Below are 23,367 nucleotides of genomic sequence, written 5' to 3'. Positions count from 1 at the left end.
GTGGTGCAATCATAGCTCACTGCAGCCTCGAGCGCCTGAGCTCAAGTGATCCTGCCTCAACCTCCTTAACCTCCCTGATCCTCCAGTCCCCACCTGAGACCACAGGTGTGCACCACCACACCCAGCTAATTTTCCATTTTTCATAGAGTGAGGTCTTGCTTTGTTGTCCAGGCTGGTCTCAAGCTACTGGCCTCAAATGATCTTCCCACCTCTCTGTCTGTATTCTTTAGTATTTAAAAATTATTCTTATACTTCACATTTTTTTCATAATGCTTCTTCTACCTGGAGATCTTGTTCATCAATTTTGCCTAAGACACAGCAAACCCTTTACACCTAGCTAGATATGTCATCCTCCTTCTAAGAAAAGTTTTCTTTTGTGATTACTTTAATTATTTACTTTGTTCCATTTTTTTCTGACCTTTTTTCTAAGAATAAACATTTCTTAAAAAGCAAAAACAGAAAAAAAGAAAAAGAATAAACATTTCTCAAATGGTATATCTCTGCTCTCTATCTTCTGTATTTGTCATCTTTTCTTTTATAATTTTATTATTTATCCCTTTTCTCTGCATTTTATTAGAACTCCTGTTTGTTTTCAGCCGGGCGTGGTGGCTCATGCCTATAATCCCAGCACTTTGGGAGGCCAAGGCGGGCAGAAGATGAGGTCAAGAGATGGAGACCATCCTGGCGAACATGGTGAAACCCCATCCCTACTAAAAATACAAAAATTAGCTGGGCATGGTGGCGTGTGTCTGTAGTCCCAGCTACTTGGGAGGCTGAGGCAGGAGAATCGCTTGAACCCGGGAGGTGGAGGTTGCAGTGAGCCAAGATCATGCCACTGCACTCCAGCCTGGGTGACAGAGCGAGACTTCATCTCAAAAAAAAAAAAAAAAAAAAGAACTCCTATTTGTTTTCATCCTGGGTTTGATTTTCTTTAGCGTTTGTTCTGCTCTTTACATCCACCTGTGGGGAGTTTAATTCTGCTAATTTTTTTAGAAAATTTTAGAAAATGTATTGTAATCTTCTGTAATCTTTTTCCTTTTTATCCGCTTCTATTCTCCCTTCACCTCAGTTTGTCCTCTACTTCTATCTTTCATACATGTTTCATAGAGTTCAGGATTCCAAGCATGGCACTCTCTTGATATTTTCTTCTGAGTCCTAAAATATATAATTTTCAGCACTATATTCTGCCATCTTTCAGGATTTTGATCCCTTTCGCTTTTCTGTGTTTTCTATATTAGTTTTCACAGCCTTTTTTTTTTTTTTTTTTTTTTTGAGACAGGGTCTCGCTCTGTCTCAAAGCGAGACCAGGCCGGAGTGCAGTGGCACAATCTCGGCTCACTGCAGACTCAACCTGCTAGGCTCAAGCCATCCTCCCACCTCAGCCTGTCAGGTAGCTGGGACTACGGGCACATGCCACCAAACCTGGGTAAGTTTACGTTTATTTTTTGTAGAGACAGTCTCACTATGTTGTTCAGGCTGGTCTCAAACTCCTGAGCTCAAGCGATCCTCTTGCTTTGGCCTCCCAAAGTGCTGGGATTACAGGTGTGAGCCACCACACTCAGCCTTTGTTGTAGTCTTTAAGGCTTAATGAGTGGCTTACCTCTAAAAGATAGAAACCTGTGAAGAGTAGTGTTCCCCCCCCTCCTTAACAATAATAAGAAGTTGGCTAATCTACAAAATAACTTCCCCTGAACCTATCAGAGAGCTGAGGCCATAGAGCAACCAACTGGCCTGAGATCTCAGAAAACACAGGAGCCTCCAAAGAGACATGACCATTGGCAGCAAAACAAAGACAGGATCACCATACAAGCTGGTACGAAGAATTGGGCGAATATTTTGAAATGAAATGCTAAAGTCTAGGTGTGGGCTAGTGCTAGAGTTTAAAGCTTCTGGGCTGGATGCAGTGGCTCACGCCTGTAATTTCAGCACTTTGGGAGGCCGAGGCAGGTGATTGCTTGAGCCCAGGTGTTTGAAACCAGCCTGGGCAACATGACGAAACCCCATCTATTTAAAAAAATGAAAAAAATTAGCCGGGCATGGTGGTGCACACCTGTGGGCCCAGCTACTTGGGAGGCTGAGGCGGGAGGATTGCTTGAGCCCAGGAGGCAGAGGTTGCAGTGAGCCAAGACTGTGTCACTGCACTTCAGCCTGGGTGGCAGAGTGATACCCTGTCTCGAAACAAACAAACAACAACAAAAACCTCTGTAAGGAAAAGCTATCTCTTCACATTCTTTTATTTATTCATTCAGTTATTTTTCCAGTTAGTATAGAAAGAGATTAATTTTTACTTGAAAAAAAAAAAAAAACAGTGCCAGGTGGGGCGGCTTTGGGAGGCTGAGGCAGGAGAATCACTTAAGGCCAGGAGTTTGAGATCAGCCTGGGCAACATAGTGAGACTCTATCTCCACAAAAAAAAAAAACAAAATAAAAAAACAATTAGCTGGACATAGTGGCCTATGTCTGTAGTCCCAGCTACTCAGGAGGCTGAGGTGGGAGAGTCACTTGAGCCCAGGGGCTCAAGGCTGCAGTGAGCTATCATCACACCCTGCACTCCAGCCTGACTGACAGAGCAAGACCCTGCCTCAAAACAAAAAACAAAACAGTAAGTTTCCACAATAAGCACATTTCTCTTCTAGCTAAAATAACCGTGCCTCAAGCAAAGCACCTGTGACAAAAATTCCCCAGTAGTATACTCTTTGACAGCTAGGTTTGCCGTTCACAGTGTTGAGAGCAGATATCCCTGCTGGAGAGAGGTGCTGTTGTCCACCCAAGTGACCCAGGGACCCCACTTACTGTAGCCCATCAAGGTGAGCGCTCCTATAAGCATGATCAGCGTCTGCAGGGCATCCGTGTAGATCACAGCAGCCAGGCCACCTGGTGGGATGAGCACGGAGGTGAGGGTCAGGGAGTCTAATGAGAAGGGGTTACTCTGGGTCACCAAGGGAACCTGGAAGGCCAGGACCCGATGGGAGATTTCTTAGTGCTGATTGATTGCAAAGATGGCCACGATCACTCCTCCCTGTGTGCACGCCCATTTTGCAATGTGACTTTGCTGCTCCTTTCACGTTGAGGTGAAGTTGATTTCTCTGCTTCTCACATGGGCTTGGCCACGTGACTTGCTTTGACCAATAGAATGTGGGGGAAGTGGTATGGGCCTCGAGGAGCCCTGCCGCTTCTGCACTTACTCTCCTGTTGCCCTGAGACCATTTGCTTTAAGAAGCCAGGTCTAACCTAGTGAAGGAAGAGGGCCCCCACGGAGGGGAAGCCCAGTCGACAGCCCAAGCTAACACCAGCCATGTGAGTGAGGCCATCCTCTTCCAGCCAGTTGCTCCACCTAACACCGAACTATAATTCGCAGAGCCAGGTTAGACTAGCAAATACCCACCCAGGTAACCCATGGACTTGTGGGGAATAATAAACCATTGATTTTTCAAGCTCCTCAATTTGTGGGTGGTTTTTTAACACAGCAATTTTCAACTGATATAGGAAGTGGTGCTTAGGCCACAGTCCCCAAGCTCTGAACACCTTTATTTATTTATTATTTATTTATTTATTTTTAGAGCCAGGGTCTCACTCTGTCAACCCAGGCTGGAGTGTAGCGGCGTGATCATAGCTCACTGCAGCCTAGACTTCCTGGGCCCAAGTGATTGTCCTGTCTCAGTCCCCCAAGTAGCTAGGACTATAAGCATGAGCCACCATGCCCGGCTAATTTTTAACTTTTCTCTAGAGATGGAGTCTTGCTATGTTGCCCAGGGTGGGCTTGAACTCCTGGCTTCAAACAGTCCTCCTGCCTCAGCCTCCCAAGGTGCTGGGATTACAGGTGTAAGCAACTACACCCAGCCAACACCTTTATTTTTAAGACTGGATAAAGGATGTGAGTATTAGGTATTCAGAGGCCCCCTAGACTTCCTGGAGAGGATCGTGATGGTGCCTCAGAGGATTCTTGTTGGGTTTGCCACCTGCAAAAATCTTCGAAATGGGCTGGGAAAGGTGGCTCATGCCTGTAATCCCAGCACTTTGGGAGGCTGAGGCAGCCAGATCACCTGAGGTTAGGGGTTCAAGACCAGCCTGGCCAACATGGTGAAACCTTGTCCCTACTAAAAATACAAAAATTAGCCAGGTGTGATGGGGCATGCCTGTAATCCCAGCTACTCGGGAGGCTGAGACAGGAGAATCACTTGAACCCAGGAGGCAGAGGTTGCAGTGAGCCAAGATCGTGTCACTGCACGCCAGCCTGGGCAACGGAGCGAGACTCCATCTCAAAAGAATAAATAAATACATAAAAATTCATAATGATGATCCTGGTAGCAAATCCATCAGCATCTGGAAAGAGCAATCTTTCCAGTCTCTTCCTTAAACCTCTGTTCTTCCTCCTTCCCTGAGGAGAAGGGACACTTACCCAATAGAAACATGTCTACTAGAGGGCACAGTCACTGTACAATTTAAAAACCCTGCGCCCGTGGGTGAGGTGCTCTCCGGGATCCCTCCTTCCTTCCCAGCAGGAGTAGGGCTCTCTCACAAAGGGGAGGAGAACTGGCTTTGATTCTGGCCTCAGTTCCCTGCCGTTCACGCATGCAGTGAGTCAGCCTGAGTGTGGTGAGATCCTGGTGTTGGGTACCACTTAACCCCACCATCCTTTCTATATTAGCAGTGATGAGAATCTCTCATATGCCAGGCACTGTGGGGAGCATTTTGTTCAGTCTTTCACCAAATAGCCGGTGAGCTCCCCACCAAGTTCTACGTGCTAGGGATGCAGAGGCCAACAAAATGGCATGTTCCCTGCCCTCATAGAGTCTACAGTCTAATGGGGGACACAGACCTCCAAAGAAGGAACACCAACATTCATCCGCTATGGCAGCCTGCCCTCCCCTTTTCCCCTGCCCCAGGCACATTGCTTCTGCTAGTTCTGAGAACTCAGCCAAGGTCTTTCTGTATCAGGGGACTTTGCATATGTTAGATTTTGTCAATTTTCTGTTTAGAGCATCCAATAGTATTCCATGGCACTTAGAACAAATGCTAGGCTCATTTTGTTTCCTTCAAAGCTCTGGTCCCTGCCCTTTTCTCCAGTCCCACTCTTACCACCAGGGTTGCTGCTTAGCACAGTGCCACAGGGTGCCATTTTCACTCTGGTTGGTGTGAATGGCACCCCCTGGAGTGGAATAGGGCACAGCCTACATAACCATTTGCTCAAGCAGGTTCTCATCTCAGAGTGTTTACTGCAGCCCTTCCCTCAGCCTGGAATTCTCCTCCCCTGCATTGCTCATGGGTGTTATTTAAACTTGGTTGAGATATGAAAAAATGCTCATCATCGCTAATCATCAGAATAATGCAAATCACAGGCCGGGCACAGTGGTTCACATCTGTAATCCCAGCATTTTGGGAGGCTGATGCAGGCAGGATCACTTGAGGCCAGGATTTCAAGATCAGCCTGACCAACACAGTGAAACCCTTTCTCTACCATAAAATACAAACGTTAGCTGGGCATAGTGACTGGCACCTGTAGTCTCAGCTACTTGGGAGGCTGAGGCAGGAGAATCACTTGAACCTGGGAGATGGAGGTTGCAGTGTGCCAAGATTGCACCATTGCACTCCAGCCTGGGCAACAGAGGGAGACCCTATCTCAAAAAAAGAAAAACAAACAAACAAAAACAAATCACTACCACAATGAGATATCATCTCACACCAGTCAGAACAGCTTTTTTTTTTTTTTTTTAATTTGAGTTTCGCTCTGTTTCCCAGGCTGGAGTGCAGTGGCACGATCTCAGCTCACTGCAGCCTCTGCCTCCAGGGTTCAGGCGATTCTCCTTCCTCAGCCTCCCAGGTAGCTGGGATTACAGGTGCCCGCCACCACACCTGGCTAATTTTTTTGTATTTTTAGTAGAGACAGAGTTTCACCATATTGGCCAGGCTGGTCTCGAACTCCTGACCTCAGTTGATCCTCCTGCCTTGGCCTCCCAAAGTCCTGGGATTACAGGTGTGAGCCACTGTGCCCGGCCAGAACAGCTTTAAACTTAAAAACAGTTAAGAAGTCAAAAGATAACCGACGTTGGCGAGGTTGTGGAGAAAAGGAAATGCTGATGCACTGTTGGTGGGAGTGTGATATGGTTGGCTCTGTGTCCCCACCCAAATCTCATGTTGAATTGTAATCCCCGCGTGTTGGGGGAGGGTCCTGGTGGGAGGTGATTGGATTATGGGGGTGATTTTAATGATTCAGCACCATCCCCAGTGCTGTCTGGTGATAGAGTTCTCATAAGAATTGGTTGTTTTAAAGTGTGTAGCACTAGGCCAGGCACGGTGGCTCATGCCTGTAATCCCAGCACTTTGGGAGGCCGAAGCGGGCAGATCACCTGAGGATGGGAGTTCGAGACCAGCCTGACCAACATGGAGAAACCCTGTCTCTACTAAAAACACAAAATTAGCTGGGCATAGTGGCGGGTGCCTGTAATCCCAGCTATTTGGGAGGCTGAGGCAGGAGAATTGCTTGAACCCAGGAGGTGGAGGTTGCGGTGAGCTGAGATTGCACCATTGCACTCCAGCCACGAAAGAGTAAGTCTCCATCTCAAAAAGAAAATAAAAGAAAAAAGTGTGTAGCACCTCCCGCTTCACTCTTTCTCTCCGGCTCCATCATGGTAGGATGTGCTTACTTCCCCTTTGCCTTCCACCATGACTGTAAGTTTCCTGAGGCCTCCTAGCCATGCTTCCTGTTAAGCCTGTGGAACTGTGAGTCAATTAAACCTCTTTTTTTCTTATAAATTATCCAGTCTCGGGTAGTTCTTTATAGCAGTGTGAGAATGGACTAATACAGAGTGTAAATTAGTTCAGCCACTGTGGAGAGAGAACTGAGAATTGAACTATCATTTGACCAGCAATCCCACTACTGGGTATGTACCCAAAGGAAAATAAGTCATCCTACCAAAAAGACACATGCCCTCATATGTTCATCACAATACTACGCACAATAGCAAAGACATGGAATTGACACAGGCGCTCATCAACAGTGGATTGGATAAAGAAAATATGGTACAGATATACCACGAAATACTACACAGCCATTAAAAAGGACAAAATCATAACCTTTGCAGCACATGAATGCAGCTGGAGGCCCTTATCCTAAGTGAATTAATGCAGGAACAGAAAACCACTCACTTATTTGTTTATTTTCTTTTTCTTTGAGATGGGGTCTTGCTCTGTTGCCCAGGCTGGAGTGCAGTGGCACTCCATTCACTGCAACCTTGCAACCTCTGCCTCCTGCATTCAAGAGATTCTCCTGCCTCAGCCTTCCACATAGCTGGGATTACAGGCACCTGCCACCACACTCTGCTAATTTTTGTATTTTTTAGTAGAGAAGGGGTTTCACCATGTTGGCCAGGATGCTCTGGAACTCCTGACCTCAGGTGATCTTCCCACCTTGGCCTCCCAAAGTGCTGGGATTACAGGAGTGAGCCACCATGCCTGGCCCACATGTTCTCACATATAAGTGGAAACTGAATAAACACTGGGTACTCATGGACTTGAATAAGGGAACTGGGGACTACTAGAGGAGGGAGAGGGAGGGGGACACCGGTTGAAAAACTACCCATTGGGTACTATGCTCACTACGTGGGCTAATGGATCCATTCGTACCCCAGACCTCAGCATCATGCAATATACCTATTAACAAACCTGCATGTACCTCCTGAATCTAAAATCGAAGTCGAAGGTGAAAAAAAAATTGGTTGAGATATCACCTTAGAGAGGCCTTACCTGAATATTCTATGTGAAAAAAAAACAAAAAACAAAAAAAAAACCTGTCCTCCATCTCTTCACCCCAATTAATTTTTCCTTATAGCACTTCTCAGGTTATAATAATATACACTGACATATTTATTTATTTATTTTTGAGACAGAGTCCCACTCTGTTGCCCAGGCTGGAGTGCAGTGGTGTGATCTTGGCTCACTGCAACCTCCGCCTCCTAGGTTCAAGTGATTCTCTTGCCTCAGCCTCCCGAGTAGCTGGGATTACAGGCATGCGCCATCATGCCCAGCTAATTTTTCTGTATTTTTAGTAGAGACCAGGTTTTGCCATGTTGGCTAGGCTGGTCTAGAACTCCTGATCTCAGGTGATCCACCCGCCTCGGCCTCCCAAAGTGTTGGGATTACAGATGTGAGCCACCACACCTGGCCTAACATTATTTATTGATTTCCCTGTTCATTGTCTCCCATCCTCAATAAGTTCCTCTGGAGTAGAGATATTTGTCTTGTTTACATCTGTGCCTCACTCCCTGGCATGATGTCTGGCACACAGTAGGAAATGTATATCCGTATACACATACCTGTATATGTAAATACATGATATATAGATACAAGGTACATAATATAGAGATACCAGTGTGTTTGTGTCTGTGCACACACAGGCACACACAGACACAAACAGACACACATATATATATGGAATGAGTTATATTATGCCAAGAGGAGGCGGAAAAGGGTGAAAATAGAGTGGAAGATGAGATAATGAATATTTAAAAACAGGTACTTCTCAAGGCCCTACTGCATGCCAGGCACTCTTCTAGGATACAGGTATGAGGGGGAGAGATGAGGTTACCTGCCCTCAGGCTCCAGGATTGCAGTAGTTTATTATCCAGCCTTGTATTGTGCCTGTGAGTGCACATGGCTCAGCAGTTAGTAGGTGCTCAAGAAACAGTTCTGGGATACATGAATGGGAAAAAACATTATGCCATTGTGGTGCATTTTAAAAATGCTTTATCTTTTTTTATTCTGAGACGGAGTCTTGCTCTGTCACCCAGGCTGGAGGGCAATGACACCATCTTGGCTCACTGCAACGTCCGCCCCACCAGGGTTCAAGCGATTCTCCTGCCTCAGCCTCCCGAGTAGCTGGAATTACAGGAGTCTGCCAGCATGTCCGGCTAATTTTTTTGTTGTTGTTGTGAGCTGGTGTCTCACTCTGTCACCCAGGCTGGAGTGCAGTGGTGCGATCTTGGCTCACTGCAACCTCCGCCTCTCGGGTTCAAGTGATTCTCCTGCCTCAGCCTCCTGAGTAGCTGGGATTTCAGGCATGGGCCATCACACCCGGCTAATTGTTGTATTTTTAGTAGAGATGGGGTTTTGCCATGTTGGTCAGGCTGGTCTTGAACTCCTGACCTCGTGATCCACCCACCTCGGCCTCCCAAAGTGCAGGGATTACAGGCGTAAGCCACTGCGCCTGGCCTAAGTTTTGTATTTTTAGTAGAGATGGGGTTTTGCCATGTTGACCAGGCTGGTCTGGAATTCCTGACCTCAAGTGATCCACCTGCCTCGGCTTCCCAAAGTGCTGGGATTACAGGCATGAGCCAACGCGCCCAACTTAAAATGCTTTATCTTATCAGGTAACCCCCTTCCTTTGGATAATGGTCAGGAGAAATCTTTTTATCTAGGGTAGAGGAGTGACGTTTAATGAATAAATGGGTCTTAGCACAATGGAACATCAGAAGATGGGCAAGGAGAAGGTAGAGTGGCCCATAGCCCCTGCCCACTGCCTCTGCTAGGTGTTACCCTTCGTTCAGTCTTACCAGCAACCGTGTATACAGCAGTGATGGCCAGCAGCCCAACTATGGCCAGGTACAGATCCAGGTGCAAAGACTGCTGGATGAAGATGGCACCTGCATACATGTCTACCTGTGAAGAAAGGAGGTTGATGGATGAACAAATGAATTAATGAACAAATGAATGAATGAATGAATGAATGAATGGACATTTGCAGCACAGGTTCCCTGGGATCAGGGCCTAGCCTAGATGCTGACAAACACAGGACAGTCATACATCGTCCCTTCTTAATCCATTGCATCCCAGATCAGGGGTCTTAAACTGGAGCCTTGTGGGCCCTGGGCTGATGCAGCAGCCTCCTCAATGGTCTTCCTGCTTCTGCTTTTGGTCCTCTCCCACTCCATCTTCCACACTGCAACCTTCATTAAATACCATAATGATCACATCATCCTTCTCCTCCCCACTCAAACTCTTAAGTGACTCCCCCATTGCCCCCAAGGTAAAGGCTAAAGAAATGAGGCTAAATACTCACTTCGTACTCCCAGACCTCCACCGACTCTGAAATACCCTCTGTTTCTCAACAAGTCATGTGTACCTGGGCCTCCCAGATTTCACTTGTGCTGATACTTCCGTCTGGAGGGCCAATCCCCTTTCTCTAACTGTAAGTTCCTCCTGGGATGTAACTTCCCCTAGAAGGCTTCCCACATCTGCAGCTTCCCACCAGACTGCAAGTGAACGTTCTAGAAAGGAGCGTGTGTGTCTGTCCTGCAGTCTGGAGCCGGCGTAGATTCACTTATTGTTGTTTGGATTGAATGGAACCCCTTCTGCTCCCCCTCACCCCTTCCCATAGGACAAGCTCCTCCCTCCTCCCTGGCTGGAAGCGAAGACAGCTTCTGCTGAGGGGCACGTGTCTGGAGGTTGCAGTACACCTGTTCTTTGCCACTTCCTAGGAGATCTGCCCATCCAAAGGTCAGGGTGGGGCAGCGCAATCAGCCATCAGCACATCTGATAAACAGCTGATCACTGTCTAATTCCAGGAGGAAGAGAACAGTCCTATCCAAGGGTTGGCAGGGTTCTTGGAGTCCCATTGATCAACCCACATCATCCTGAGATGTTGACAAAGAAGCTTTGGCAGGAGTAGGAGAGAAAGTCCTTCCCTCCTTTCCTCTACCTTTTCTTCCAATTTCTTCTTCTTCTTCTTCTTTTTTGACACAGAGTCTCGCTCTTTCCCCCAGGCTGCAGTACAGTGGCATGATCTTGGCTCACTGCAACCTCCGCCTCCTGGGCTCAAGCAATTCTCCTGCCTCAGCCTCCTGAATAGCTGGGACTACAGACATGAGCCACCACGCCTGGCTAATTTTCGTATTTTCTGGTAGAGATGGGGTTTCACCATGTTGGCCAGACTGGCCTTGAACTCCTGACCTCAAGTGATACACCTGCCTCAGCCTCCCAAAGTGCTGAGATTACAGGCGTGAGCCACTGCACCCAACCATTTTCTCCCAATTCCCTCTGTCCACGCTTACCTCCCCCCATGCCATCTTCCTCTAATCTCCCTGCAGCCTATGAAAGAGGAGGAGAAAGGGGATAGCAAGGAGACACTCCTGAGCAATGGTCTGTGCCTTATCTTCTCCCCATGCTGCATGGGTGAGGCCAGGCTGTGTCCCTGCCTTACCGAGATCTTGGTGAAGATGTAGATAAATAGGTAGAGTACAGCCAGGATGATGGGGATTCTGATGCCACCGAAGCGCTTCCGTAGGTATTCTGGCATCGTGGTGACCTGAGGGCCAGAGCTGAGATTTCACCACCAGCGGACTTCACCACCAGCACGTGACCCCCCCACACAAGCCCTTCCCATCTGCTCCTGCCCCCGCAACTCAGAGCACAGAAGGTCTTCTTGGGATTCTCCACCTGATACTTAAGAAGGGAGGAGAGGGGCCCAGCACAGTTGGTTCCCATCACTTTGGGAGACTAAGGCAAGGGGAATCACTTGAGTGCAGAAGTCTGAGACCAGACTGGGCAACATGGTGAAACCCCATTTCTACAAAAAATACAAATTTAGTCATGCGTGGTGACAGGCGCCTGTAGTCCCAGCTACTCAGGTGGCTGAGGTGGAAGGATCACTTGAGCCTGAGCTCAGGAGGTCACGGGTGCAGTGAGCCATGATCATGCCATTGCACTCTAGCCTAAGTGGCAGGGAGACCCTGCCTCAAAAGATATACATATGGTAGACAAAAACAAATTCTAGGCGGATAATAGGTTTAATTGTGAGGCCATGCACAATGGCTTACACCTGTAATCCTAGCACTTTAGGAGGCCAAGGTGGGAGGATTGCTTGAGCCCAGGAGTTCAAGACCAGCCTGGGCAACATCTCTATTGCTACAGTAAGACCCCATCTCTATTTTTTTTTTAAAGACATATAACCTAATAGAAAAATGGACAAAAGTCCTAGACAAGTTACTTCCTCAAAGAGGAAATCCAAATGGCCGGAAAATGTATAAAAAGAGTTGCCAATTAAAAACAGTGAGATGGCCGGGTGTGGTGGCTCAGGCCTGTAATCCCAGCACTTTGGGAGGTGAGGTGGGAGGATCATCTGAGGTCAAGAGTTCAAGACCAGCCTGGACAACTTGGCAAAACCCCGTCTCTACTAAAAATACAAAAATTAGCTGGGCATGGTGGCTGTAGTCCCAGCTACTGGGGCAGTGTGTGTGTGGTGGGGGACGGAGTGAGGCAGGAGAATCAAGAATCGCTTGAACCCAGGTAGGCGGAGGTTGCAGTGAGCTGAGGGCACGCCACTACACTCCAGCCTGAGCGACAGAGCAAGACTCCGTCTCAAAAAAATTTTAAAAAGCAGTGAGATATCATTACACATGCACTAAATTCGCAAGAATCTTTAAGTTGGAGAATATAAAATGTCACCAAGGATACGCTGAATTGTAGGAAAGGGAATTTTCATACACTGCTGGTGGGAATATAAATGGATAGAACTACTCCGGGAAAATGTTTGTCAATATCTTGTAAAGCCAAAGATGAACATATCCAATGACCTAGAAATTCCACTCAGAGGTAGATTCTCTCACCAATGCTTGTCTATGTGTAGAAGAACACATTTATAAAAATGTTCACAGCAGTGCTGTCTATCATAGACCAATACTGGGAGCAACTTAAACGCCCATGCACAACAGAATGGATAAATATATTGGGATGTGAGTCACACTACACGATACCGCATAGCAATGAAAATTAACACATCAGCTACATGTAACAAAAGAATATGACTCCAAGCTGGGTGCGGTGGCTCACACCTGTAATCCCAGCACTTTGGGAGGCTGAGGTGGGTGGATCACCTGAGGCCGGGAGTTCAAGAACAGCCTGGCCAACATGGGGAAACCCCATCTCTACTAAAAATACAAAAAGTAGTCGGGCGTGGTGGTGTGCACCTGTAATCCCAGCTACTTGGGAGGTTGAGGGAGGAGAATTGCATGAACCCAGGAGGCAGATGTTGCAGTGAGCTGAGATCATGCCACTGCACTCCAGCCTGGGCAGCAGAGCGAAACTCTGCCTCAAAAAAAAAAAAAAAATTACTCCAGTTTTCAATTATCTATAACCCACCCTTCACCAAAAAAAGTAAAATTCAACTGCATTGTTCAGGTATGCAGAATTAAAACTGTAAATAAAAGCAAGGGAGTAATTACTTAATAGGAAAGCCAAGGAGAAGGGAAGGCATTGTGATTTTTCTTTTTTAGAGACGGGGTCTTGCTGTGTCACTCAGGCTGGAGTGCAGTGGTACAATCATAGCTCACTGCAGCCCTGATCTCCTGGGTTCAAGCAATCAATCCTCCTCCTCAGTCTCCCATCCTCTTGCCTCAGCCTCCTGACTAGCTGGGACTAAAGGTGCACACCACCAGCCTCAGCTAATTCTTTATTTTAATTGTTTTTGTAGAGATGGGGGTCTCACTGTGTTGCCCAGGCTGGTCTCAAACTCCTGGCTTCAAGCAATCCTCCCGCCACAGCCTCCCAAAGAGCTGAGATTATGGCCCTGAGCCACTGTGCCCAGCCAGCATTGTGATTTTCTAAAGGCTTGCAGGGGACATTATATTTCCTTCCTTCCTTCCTTCCTTCCTTCCTTCCTTCCTTCCTTCCTTCCTTCCTTCCTTCTTCCTTCCTTCCTTCCTTCCTTCCTCCCTCCCTCCCTCTCTCCATTCCTTCCTTCCTCTCTTCCTTCCTTCTTCTCCTTTCCCTTTCCCTTTTCCCCTTTCCCCTTTCCTTTCCTTTCCTTTCCTTCTTTCCTTTCCTTTCCTTCTGACGGAGTCTCACTCTGTCACCTAGGCAGGAGTTAAGTAGTGTGATATTGGCTTACTTCACTCCACCTCCTGGGTTCAAGCAATTCTCCCACTTCAGCCTCCCGAGTAGCTGGAACTACAGGCACCCGCCACCACATCTGGCTTATTTTTGTATTTTTAGTAGAGACAGGGTTTCACGATGTTGGCCAGGCTGGTCTCGAACTCCTGACCTCAAGTGATCTGCCTGCCTCAGCCTCCCAAAGTGCTGGGATTACAGGCGTGAGCGACCGCACCTGGCTGACATTATGTTTTCTGTCTTGATGTGGGTGTTCGTTTTACAATAATTTGTCAAGCTGCACTTTTGTGTTTGTTTTGTGTGTGTGTGTGTGTGTTTTATTGCTTTTCTGAATGTTTATTTCATGTCCTAATAAAAACAAATTGGGTAGATTTGAACTTTTCTCAACACTTTGGCATTTATTATCTAGGATGGGTTTAACCTCTCCTTTGTATAAGTGTAAGATATTGCCCAAAGGATGTCTAGATCTAGGAGATTTTATTTTCTTATTTAACAATAGCTTGGAGATCAGCATACCTCTGTGGACTTCATCCCTTGTCACAGCGTGAAATGGTATAGCCCGGCTGTCCAGTTCCTTATTAATGGACATGGTGGTTGTTCCCAGGTTTTTCTATTACAAACAACTACTGCAGCCATTTCAGATCTTTGCATCTGGCTATCTGGCTGGTGCAGTGGCTCATGCCTGTAATCCCAGCACTTTGGGAGGCTGAGGCGCACGAGGTCAGGAGTTCGAGACCAGCCTGACCAACATGGTGAAACCCCGTCTCTACTAAAGATACAAAAATTAGCTGGGCGTGGTGGTGGGCGCCTGTAATCCCAGCTACTCGGGAGGCTGAGGCAGAGAATTGCTTGAACCTGGGAGGTGGAGACTGCAGTGAGCCAAGATTGTGCCACTGCACTCCAGCCTGGGTGACAGAGCGAGACTCCAACTCAAAACAAACAAACAAAACAAAACAAAACAAAACAAAACAAACTTTGCATCTTCTCAACCTAAAGCAAGTTCCTTTCTCATTCTCAGCTGATGACATCATCTTTTGTTTGCCAGAGAACATGGAAGCCATCAGGTGAGAATGTCTGGCAACCCTAAATATTCACTCACCTGCATCTCTACCATCATATATGCCTTCCTGTAGTAGGTGCTCAATAACTTTCTTGATGCCTTGACTCGGAGAGCTTCATTTCCAGTCCAGTGTTGTTATACCTCAGATGCTGTGTCTACATGGGAGCTAGCCGCAGGGGTCAGGAGCAGACTCAGGCCCCCTGCTCACCAAAGGTCTTGCTTTTAGACTTTTGGGATTACCTCCAAGGGAGGTTACTTACCCATATATCCCTGCCCTTAATACAGAATTGAACTATTCTCTGTCACTCAGGCTAGACTGCAGTGGCGTGATCATAGCTCACTGCAGCTTCCGACTCCTGGGCTCAAGTGTTCCTCCCACTTCAGCCTCCGGAGTAGCTGGGACCACAGGCACTCGCCACCAGGCCCGGCTAATTTAAAAAAAATTTTTAGTAGAGATGAGGTCTTGCTCTGTTGCCCAGGCTGGTCTTGAAATCCTGGACTCAAGTGATTCTCCCTGCATGGCCTCCCAAAGTGCAGGGATTACAGGCATGAGCCACTGCATCCAGCCAGAAGGATTTTTAACATGATTTCTGATTCCTAAGCTTTTTCTACTTGTGTGTGTGTGTGTGTGTGTGTGTGTGTGTGTGTGTGTGTGTGTGTTTGAGACAGGGTCTCATTCTGTCCCCCAGACTGGAGTGCTGTGGCACAATTATGGCTCACTGTAGCCTCAACCTACCGGTCTCAAGTGATCCTAATCCTCCTGCCTCAGCCTCCTGAGTATCTGAGACTATAGGTGTGCGTCACCACACCCAGCTAATTTTTGTATTTTTGGTAGAGATGGGATTTTGCCATGTTGCCCAGGCTGGTCTCAAACTCCTGGCCTGAAGCAATCCACCCAACTCGGCCTCCCAGAGTGCTGGGATTACATACATGAGCCACCATGCCCAGCCTACTTTGCATATTTTTTAATATTTCCATAATAAAAAGCTAAAATCAGTTATTGCTTTATGAACAACACTGTGATATTGTGTGATCTTGCCATGTGCAATAGAACATCTAGAACAGAATAAAGGTTAGAAAGTATGAATGATACAATGCTGCCAGTGAGATCATAGATGATTTTTTAAAAACTGCTTTTCAGGCCAGGCATGATGGCTCAGGCCTGTAATCCCAGCACTTTGGGAGGATTACGAGGTGGGTGGATCACAAGATCAGGGGTTCCAGACCAGCCTGGCCAACATGGTGAAACCCCATCTCTACTAAAAATACAAAAATTAGCTGGGGGTGGTGGTGGGCGCCTGTAATCCCAGCTACTTGGGAGGCTGAGGCAGAAGAATTGCTTGAAACCGGGAGGCAGAGGTTTGCAGTGAGCCGAGATCACACCATTGCACTCCAGCCTGGGCAAGAGCAAAACTCTGTCAAAAAAAAAAAAAAAAAAACCCCACAAAACAATGCTTTTCAAAGAGTCAAAAGTAGCATTATTTTGTAACTAAAACGTTGACATTTTGTACCAGTCAGAAATAGCTCAATTATTATAGTTTTGTGTGCAAAGGAAGAAAAAAAACCACTGAATCATATACATGATTTTAAAATATATATATAGTTTAAAAAAATATATATATATATATATGATTGAGACAGGGTCTCGCTCTGTCTTACAGGCTGGAGTGCAGTGGTGTGATCTCAGCTCACTGCATCCTCTGCCTCCCGGGCTCAAGCAATTCTCATGGCTCCTCAGCCTCCTGAGTAGCTGGGATTACGGGTGCTTACCACCATGCCTGGATAATTTTTGTATTTTTTTAGTAGAGACAGGTTTTCACCATGTTGCCCAGCCTGGTCTCGAACTCCTAGGCTCAAGTGATCTGCCTGCTTTGGCCTCCCAAAGTGCTAGGATTACAGGCATGAGCTATATACTTTTATTTTTATTTTTATTTTTTAGCAAAAAGCAGAAACATAGGCTGGGCATGGTGGCTTATGCCTGTAATTCCAGCTACTCGGATTGGGAGGCTGAGGTGTGCAGATCACTTGAGCCCAGGAGTTCGAGACCAGCTTGGGTAACATGGCAGGATTTTTGTATTTTCTACTAAAAAAAAAAATGCAAAAATTAGCTGGGTGTGGTGACTTGCATCTGTGGTCCTAGCTGCTGGGGAGGCTGGGGAGACCAGGTCAGCCAAGATTGCACCACTGCATTCCATCCTGGGGACAAAGCCAGACCCTGTCTCAAAAAAATATAGCAGAAACATGTTGTGATTTAAACATTTAAAAGAGATTGTGAGCTTTACATTTTGTGTTTTGGTATTTAAAATTTTGGGGCCCATATTTTTTCCAACCTCCAAATGCCTTCTGTGTGCCTTGGATGTTGGGTACTGGCAGGAAGTGCTATGGACTGGGTTCCTCATTGTCTCCCTGTGGATCATCCCTCCCCTTTACTGGGGCCTCTGAGTGGCAATCTAATACATGACCATGGGCAGGAGGGAGGGATGGCAGGATGAGGGAGGGACTGCAGGGCTGAGATTCCCAAAGCATCTTTCAATTCTACAGCATCCCAATGTCCCCCTACTCACCTGACCAGCAATGTAGATGGGTAGGAAGATCCAGGCCAACATCAGCACAGAAAACAAGCCCTGCTCAAGAAAACACAGTCAGGACTTGGCCCCCAGCTCACAACAAGGCACCCATTTGGATTTCCCTCTGCGCCCTGAGGCAGCCTGGCCTGAACTCCACCTCTGGTGTAGTCTCTTACTCGCTGAGTGGTTCACCTGTGCTGGCCTTCAAATTTCCTTTTTTAACATGGGGAAGGGATTCGGGAAGGAACAGGAGAGTGGAAAAAGAAGGCATTTGCGATGCTTCCTAGTTCTGTGTCTCCTAAACGTCACGTCATCGCTTCATCCAGTTGTGCCCCCTCCCCTCCTCAGCAGTGATTAAAACAAGGCCATGACAGCAGGCAGACCTGGGTTCAAAGACGACCACAAGAGTTAACACAGGTCTCCGAGACTCATTTTTCTCACCTGGAAAATGGGCATATCAGTGCCTCACTAAGTGGTTGCAAGGAAATCAGGAAGATGATACTTAATGAGTACTGTATGCCAGGCGCCTCTCTGCACCCTTTACAAGCATTAATTCATTTGACTCTCATAATGGTTCTACATAACAGGTACCATTAATATGCCTATTATGTACATGAGGCTCAGAGAGGTTAAGAAACTTGCCCAGCTGGGTGCGGTGAGTCACGCCTGTAATCCCAGCACTTAGGCAGAAGCCAGTGGATCGCTTGCACCCAGGAGTTTAAGACCAACCTGAGCAACACAGTGAAATTCCCGTCTCTACAAAAAAATATGAAAATTAGCTAGGCATGGTGGCGTGCACTTGTGGTCCCAGCTACTTGGGAGGCTGAAGTGGGAGGATGGTTTGAGCCTGAGAGGTGGAGGTTGCAGTGAGCCATGACCACACCACTGCACTCCAGCTTGGGCGACAGAGCGAGACCCTGTCTCAAAAAACAAAACAAAACAAAACAAACAAGCAGAAATAACACTTGCCACCCAAGGTCACACAAAAAGCAACTTGCTGCTGAAGTTTATACGTGTTGGAGCAAGAATGTAAACCCAGGCAGCGTGGGTCTAATCTGTAAATGAATCCTATAATGTGATAGCATATGGAACATATCAAAGTCTGTTCCTGGCATAGAATAAGCATCCAAAAATATTGGACATTAGGAAGGCAATGATCATTATTAATAATCCCCTCCCTGCCCTGACCCCAGTAAAAATCATATCCCAAATGAGCCCTGCTATATACGAGAGTGTATCTTATCCCTTGAGTATCTCAGAGGTAGCAAACAAAGTCAAAAACTACTGAGCTGTAAAATTTTTGCGATGGCCAATTGACGTCTGAAGTACACAGAAATACGCTTCAGTCTTCACCATCTTTCTTCTGCATCTCTAGGACAGGAATCTGAGCCCTCTTCTTCACACACCATTTTTTTTTTTTTTTTTTTTTTGTGAGACAGAGTCTCACTCTTTCGCCCAGGCTGAAGTGCAGTGTTACAATCTCACCTCACTGCAGCCTCTGTCTCCCAGGTTCAAGTGATTCTCCTGCCTCAGCCTCCTGAGTAGCTAGGATTACAAGCATGCGCCATCAAGCCTGGCTAATTTTTGTATTTTTAGTAGAGATGGAGTCTCACCATGTTGGCCAAGCTGGTCTCAAACTCCTGACCTCAAAAGATCTGCCCACCTCGGCCTCCCAAAGTGCTGGGATTACAGGCCTGAGCCATGGCGCCCAACCCACTATTGTTTTTTGTGTGTGTTTTTTTGGTTTGTGTGTGTGTGTGTGGGGGGGGGGGTTGTTTTTTGTTTTGTTTTGTTTTGTTTTTTGTGGGGAGGGGGACGGAGTTTCACTCTTATCGCCCAGGCTGGCGCGGAGTAGTGCAATCTCTGCTCACTGCAACCTCCGCCTCCCAGGTTCAGATGATTCTCCTAACTCAGCCTCCCGAGTAGCTGGGATTACGGCGCCCGCCATTACACTCGGCTAATTTTTTGTATTTTTAGTAGAGATGGGGTTTCGCCACGTTGGCCAGGCTGGTCTCAAACTCCTGACCTTAGGTGATCCACCTGCCTTGGCCTCCCAAAGTGCTGAGATTACAGGCGTGAGCCACCGCGCCTGGCCCCACCATTCTATTTTTAAAGTGCAGGGCATTCACACAACTTTCCCCTGAGATCTACCTGTTAGGTAGAGGTAAGATGTCATCTATGCCCTAGGTAAAATACTTACATTAAGTTCATAAGCTGATACAGAAATGCCCGTAGCAGCACCTGACCCTGCCAGGCCAATGAAATGTCCACTTCCAACATTGCTGGCAAACAAGGATGCACCCACCTGTGGGCAGATGGACATGTCAGATCTTGGAGACAAAGTCAAGGGTACCTGCTCCCCACCCCCAATTCTTTCCATGCTCCAAAGGGACAGAGAAGAGAAGTGAAGGAAGGCAGGGCCACCCCTAGCCTATCTGGTATTTTTGTTTACATTAGAATGAGATTCTTCTTCCCCACGACTCTTACTTGGTCAGAGCCCACCTGTCAGAAATTGGTAGAATAAATATTCAGGACTACAGGGCCTAAAATGCAGATCGCACCCTCTAGGGTTGCGCAGTGCACTGCTTCAACAACTATATGCAGCATCCCTGTGGGGGTCGGGGGTCGGGGGTCAGGAAAGAAGGTGACAGGTAATGTAGAAAGTGATTCATGATGAGAATCAGGAAGCCTGTGTTACTCCCCAGATCTGCTTCTAACTTATCAAAGTAGACAGTCTTCTTGGTATAGCACTAAATGGCTAGTGCTGTACTTGATGATGCCAATCCCTGGTCTCCCTGGTCTCAATTGATTGGGCTGGACAGGCCTGGGTACCTGGCCCAAGCTGAGCAAATTATATTCTCTTTCCTGGGAATTTGGAAAGGGGACACCGTCTCTGCAGGTCCCTTGGACTGGAGATGTTGAACCAGGGAGGTGTGTGTGTGCTGGGGGTGAGGGAGTGGTGTGGAGGCATGTTTCACCCTGTGCTGCTCATCACTGCCAGTTCAGAGACAGGGGAGAATGGAGACCTGCACAGAAAGGCAGGTCCAGCCGGGTGCTCTGGCTCACGTTTGTAATCCCAGCACTTTGGGAGGCTGAGGCAGGCGGATCACTTGAGGTCAGGAGTTTCAGACCAGCCTGGCCAACATGGTGAAACCCCGTCTCCACTAAAAATACAAAAGTTAGCTGAGCGTGGTGGCACATGCCTATAATCCCAGCTACTCAGGAGGCTGAGGCAGGAGAATCGCTCGAGCCCGGGAGGTGGAGGTTGCAACGAGCCGAGATTGCGCCACTGTACTCCAGCCTGGACGACAGAGACTCCATCTCAAAAGAAAAAAAAAGGCAGATCCAGTGAGGAGGGGAAAGGAGGGAGCGAGAAGAAAAAGAGGAGGAGGAGGAAGGAAAGGAGGAGGAGAAGGGTGCAGGAAGAGAAGAGAGGAGAGAGAATTGTGAAAGAGCCATTTTACCTCCTTATTGACTTTCCTGTCTCTGCTTCTTATCAAATTCTATTTCATGGATCTACATGTTTATCCTTCTGTCAGTATCACATTCTTTTGATTACTGTAGCTTTGTAGTAAGTTTTCAAATTGAGAAGTGTGAGTTTTTTTTTTTTTTTTTTGAGACGGAGTCTTGCTGTCTCCCAGGCTGGAGTGCAGTGGCATAATCTCAGCTCACTGCAAGCTCCATCCCCCAGGTTCATGCCATTCTCCTGCCTCAGCCTCCCGAGTAGCTGGGACTACAGGCGCCCGCCACCACGCCCGGCTAATTTTTTTTTTTTTTTTTTTTTTTGTATTTTTAGTAGAGACGGGGTTTGACCGTGTTCGCCAGGATGGTCTGGGTCTCCTGACCTCGTGATCTGCCCACCTTGGCCTCCCAAAGTGCTGGGATTACAGGCATGAGCCACCACACCCGGCCTCTAATTTTTTTTTTTTTGGAAGAATCTGTAAAGGATTTGTGTTAATTTTTCTAGAAGTGTTTGGAAGACTTTATCGTTGAAGCCATCTTGATCCTTGGTGCTTGGTCTTTTTCTTTGTGAGAAGTTTTGTGATTACTAATTCACTGTCTTTACTTTTTTTTTTTTTTTGAAATGGAGTCTCGCTTTGTCACCCAGGCTGGAATGCAATGGTGCCATCTCAGCTCACTGCAAACTCTGCTTCCTGGGTTCAAGTGATTCTCCTATGTCAGCCTCCTGAGTAGCCGGGATTACAAGCACATGCCACCACAACCAGCTAATTTTTTGTATTTTAGGAGAAATGGGGTTTCACCGTGTTGCCCAGGCTGGTCTCAAACTCCTGAGTTCAGGTGATTCGCCCTCTTCAGCCTCCCAAAGTGCTAGGATTACAGGGGTGAGCCACCGTGCTTGGCCTGTCTTTACTTTTTATAGATATAATTCAGGTTTTCTATTTCTACTTGAGTCAGTTTTGGTACTCTGTGTCTAGGAATTTGTTTATTTCATGTAGGTTGTTTAATTTTTTGCATATAATTGCTCACAGCATTTCCTTATAACTATATTTAATTTCCATAATGTTGATGGAAATTCCCCCTTTTTCATTTCTAATTTTATTAATTTGCATCTTCTGTCTTGCTTTTCTTAATCTAGGTAGAAATTGGTCAATTTTGTTGATGTTTTCAAAGAACAAACTTTTGATTTTTGTGATTTCCTCTAATAGTTTTCTATTCTACATTTTGTTTACCTCCACTCTAATCTTTGTTATTTTCTTCTGTCTGCTTGCTTTGGGTTTAATTTGCCCATCTTTTTTAGTTTCTTAATGTAAAAGATGAGGTAATTGGTTTGACATCTTTCTTCTTTTTTAATATGGGCATTGTGGTGTAAGTTTTCTTCTAAGCACTGCTTTAGCTGGATCCCATAAGTTTTAGTATGCTGTTTTCATTTTCAGTAATCTCAAAGTATTTTCTAATTTGTCTTGTGATTTCTTCTTTGGCCCATTGGTTATTTAGAAGTGTGTTGTTTAATTGATATGTATTTGGGAATTTTCCAAAGTTATTTATTTATAATTTCATTCCACTGTGGATAGACAACACACTTTGTATTATTTCAGTCATTTTAAATTTCTTGAGATTTATTTATGGCTTAACATGCAGTCTATTCTGGAGAATGTTCCATGTGCACTTAAGATGAATAGGTATTTTGCTGTTGTTGGATGAATTATTTTATATATGTCTGTTAGGTCAGCTGGTTTATAGTGTTGTTCATGTCTTCTATTTTCTTGTTGATCTTATTTTGTTTTTCCATACATTATTGAAAATGAGATATTAAAGTCACCAATTATTAGTGTTTGAATTGTCTATTTCTCCCTTCATTCTGTCAGTTTTTGCTTCATATATATTGGGAGTCTGTTGTTAGGTGCAATTATGTTTATAATTGTTATGTCTCCTTGAGGGATTGACCCTTTTATCATTATGTAATTTTCTTTTTTGTCTCTAGTAACAATGTTTATCTTAAAGTCTATTTTGTCTGTTATTAGTATAGCCACTCCTGCTTTTTTCTGGTTACTGTTTGTATGGTATATATTTTTCCATCTTTTTACTTTCAACATATTTGAAATATATTGTGTTTGGTTAAACAGGCTTTTTCCATCCTTTTACTTTTACTTTCAGTCATTTGTATCTTTTTTTTTTTTTTTTTAGACAGGATCTCACTGTTGCCCAGGCTGCTGTGCAGTGATGTGATCTTGGCTCAGTGCTACCTCCACCTCCCGGGCTCAGGTGATCCTCCCACCTCAGCTTCCCTGAGTAGCTGGGACTACAGGCACATGTGCATTTTTGGTAGAGGTGGAGTTTCACCATGTTACCCAGGCTGGTCTTGAACTCCTGAGTTCAAGTGATCCACTCATCTTGGCCTCCC

The 23,367-nt window shown here is 46.2% G+C and overlaps 1 protein-coding gene across 12 annotated transcripts in view; it reads right to left on the bottom strand.

Annotated features, from left to right (window-relative positions):
* Positions 1-23,367, bottom strand: part of SLC5A11 (solute carrier family 5 member 11) — a 68,176-nt gene that overhangs the window by 24,668 nt on the left and 20,141 nt on the right. For 7 of the 12 annotated variants that reach the window (XM_019012866.4, XM_031003036.3, XM_055365531.2 and 4 more), the window contains 5 exons: positions 19,705-19,809; positions 17,502-17,561; positions 11,194-11,298; positions 9,548-9,653; positions 2,793-2,873 (listed from right to left, as the gene is read on the bottom strand). In XM_019012866.4, coding sequence (XP_018868411.1) covers positions 2,793-2,873; positions 9,548-9,653; positions 11,194-11,298; positions 17,502-17,561; positions 19,705-19,809 — 457 coding nt within the window. Of the gene's footprint in view, positions 1-2,792; positions 2,874-9,547; positions 9,654-11,193; positions 11,299-14,976; positions 17,153-17,501; positions 17,562-19,704; positions 19,810-23,367 lie in introns of those variants that run through there. The other 5 variants (XM_031003034.3, XM_019012867.4, XM_031003037.3 and 2 more) reach the window with 2 other exon arrangements.

The sequence above is a fragment of the Gorilla gorilla genome, chromosome 18 (assembly GCF_029281585.2).
Source record: "Gorilla gorilla gorilla isolate KB3781 chromosome 18, NHGRI_mGorGor1-v2.1_pri, whole genome shotgun sequence".
Taxonomy (NCBI): Eukaryota; Metazoa; Chordata; class Mammalia; order Primates; family Hominidae; genus Gorilla; species Gorilla gorilla.
This window is presented reverse-complemented; position numbering and strand designations above follow the sequence as displayed.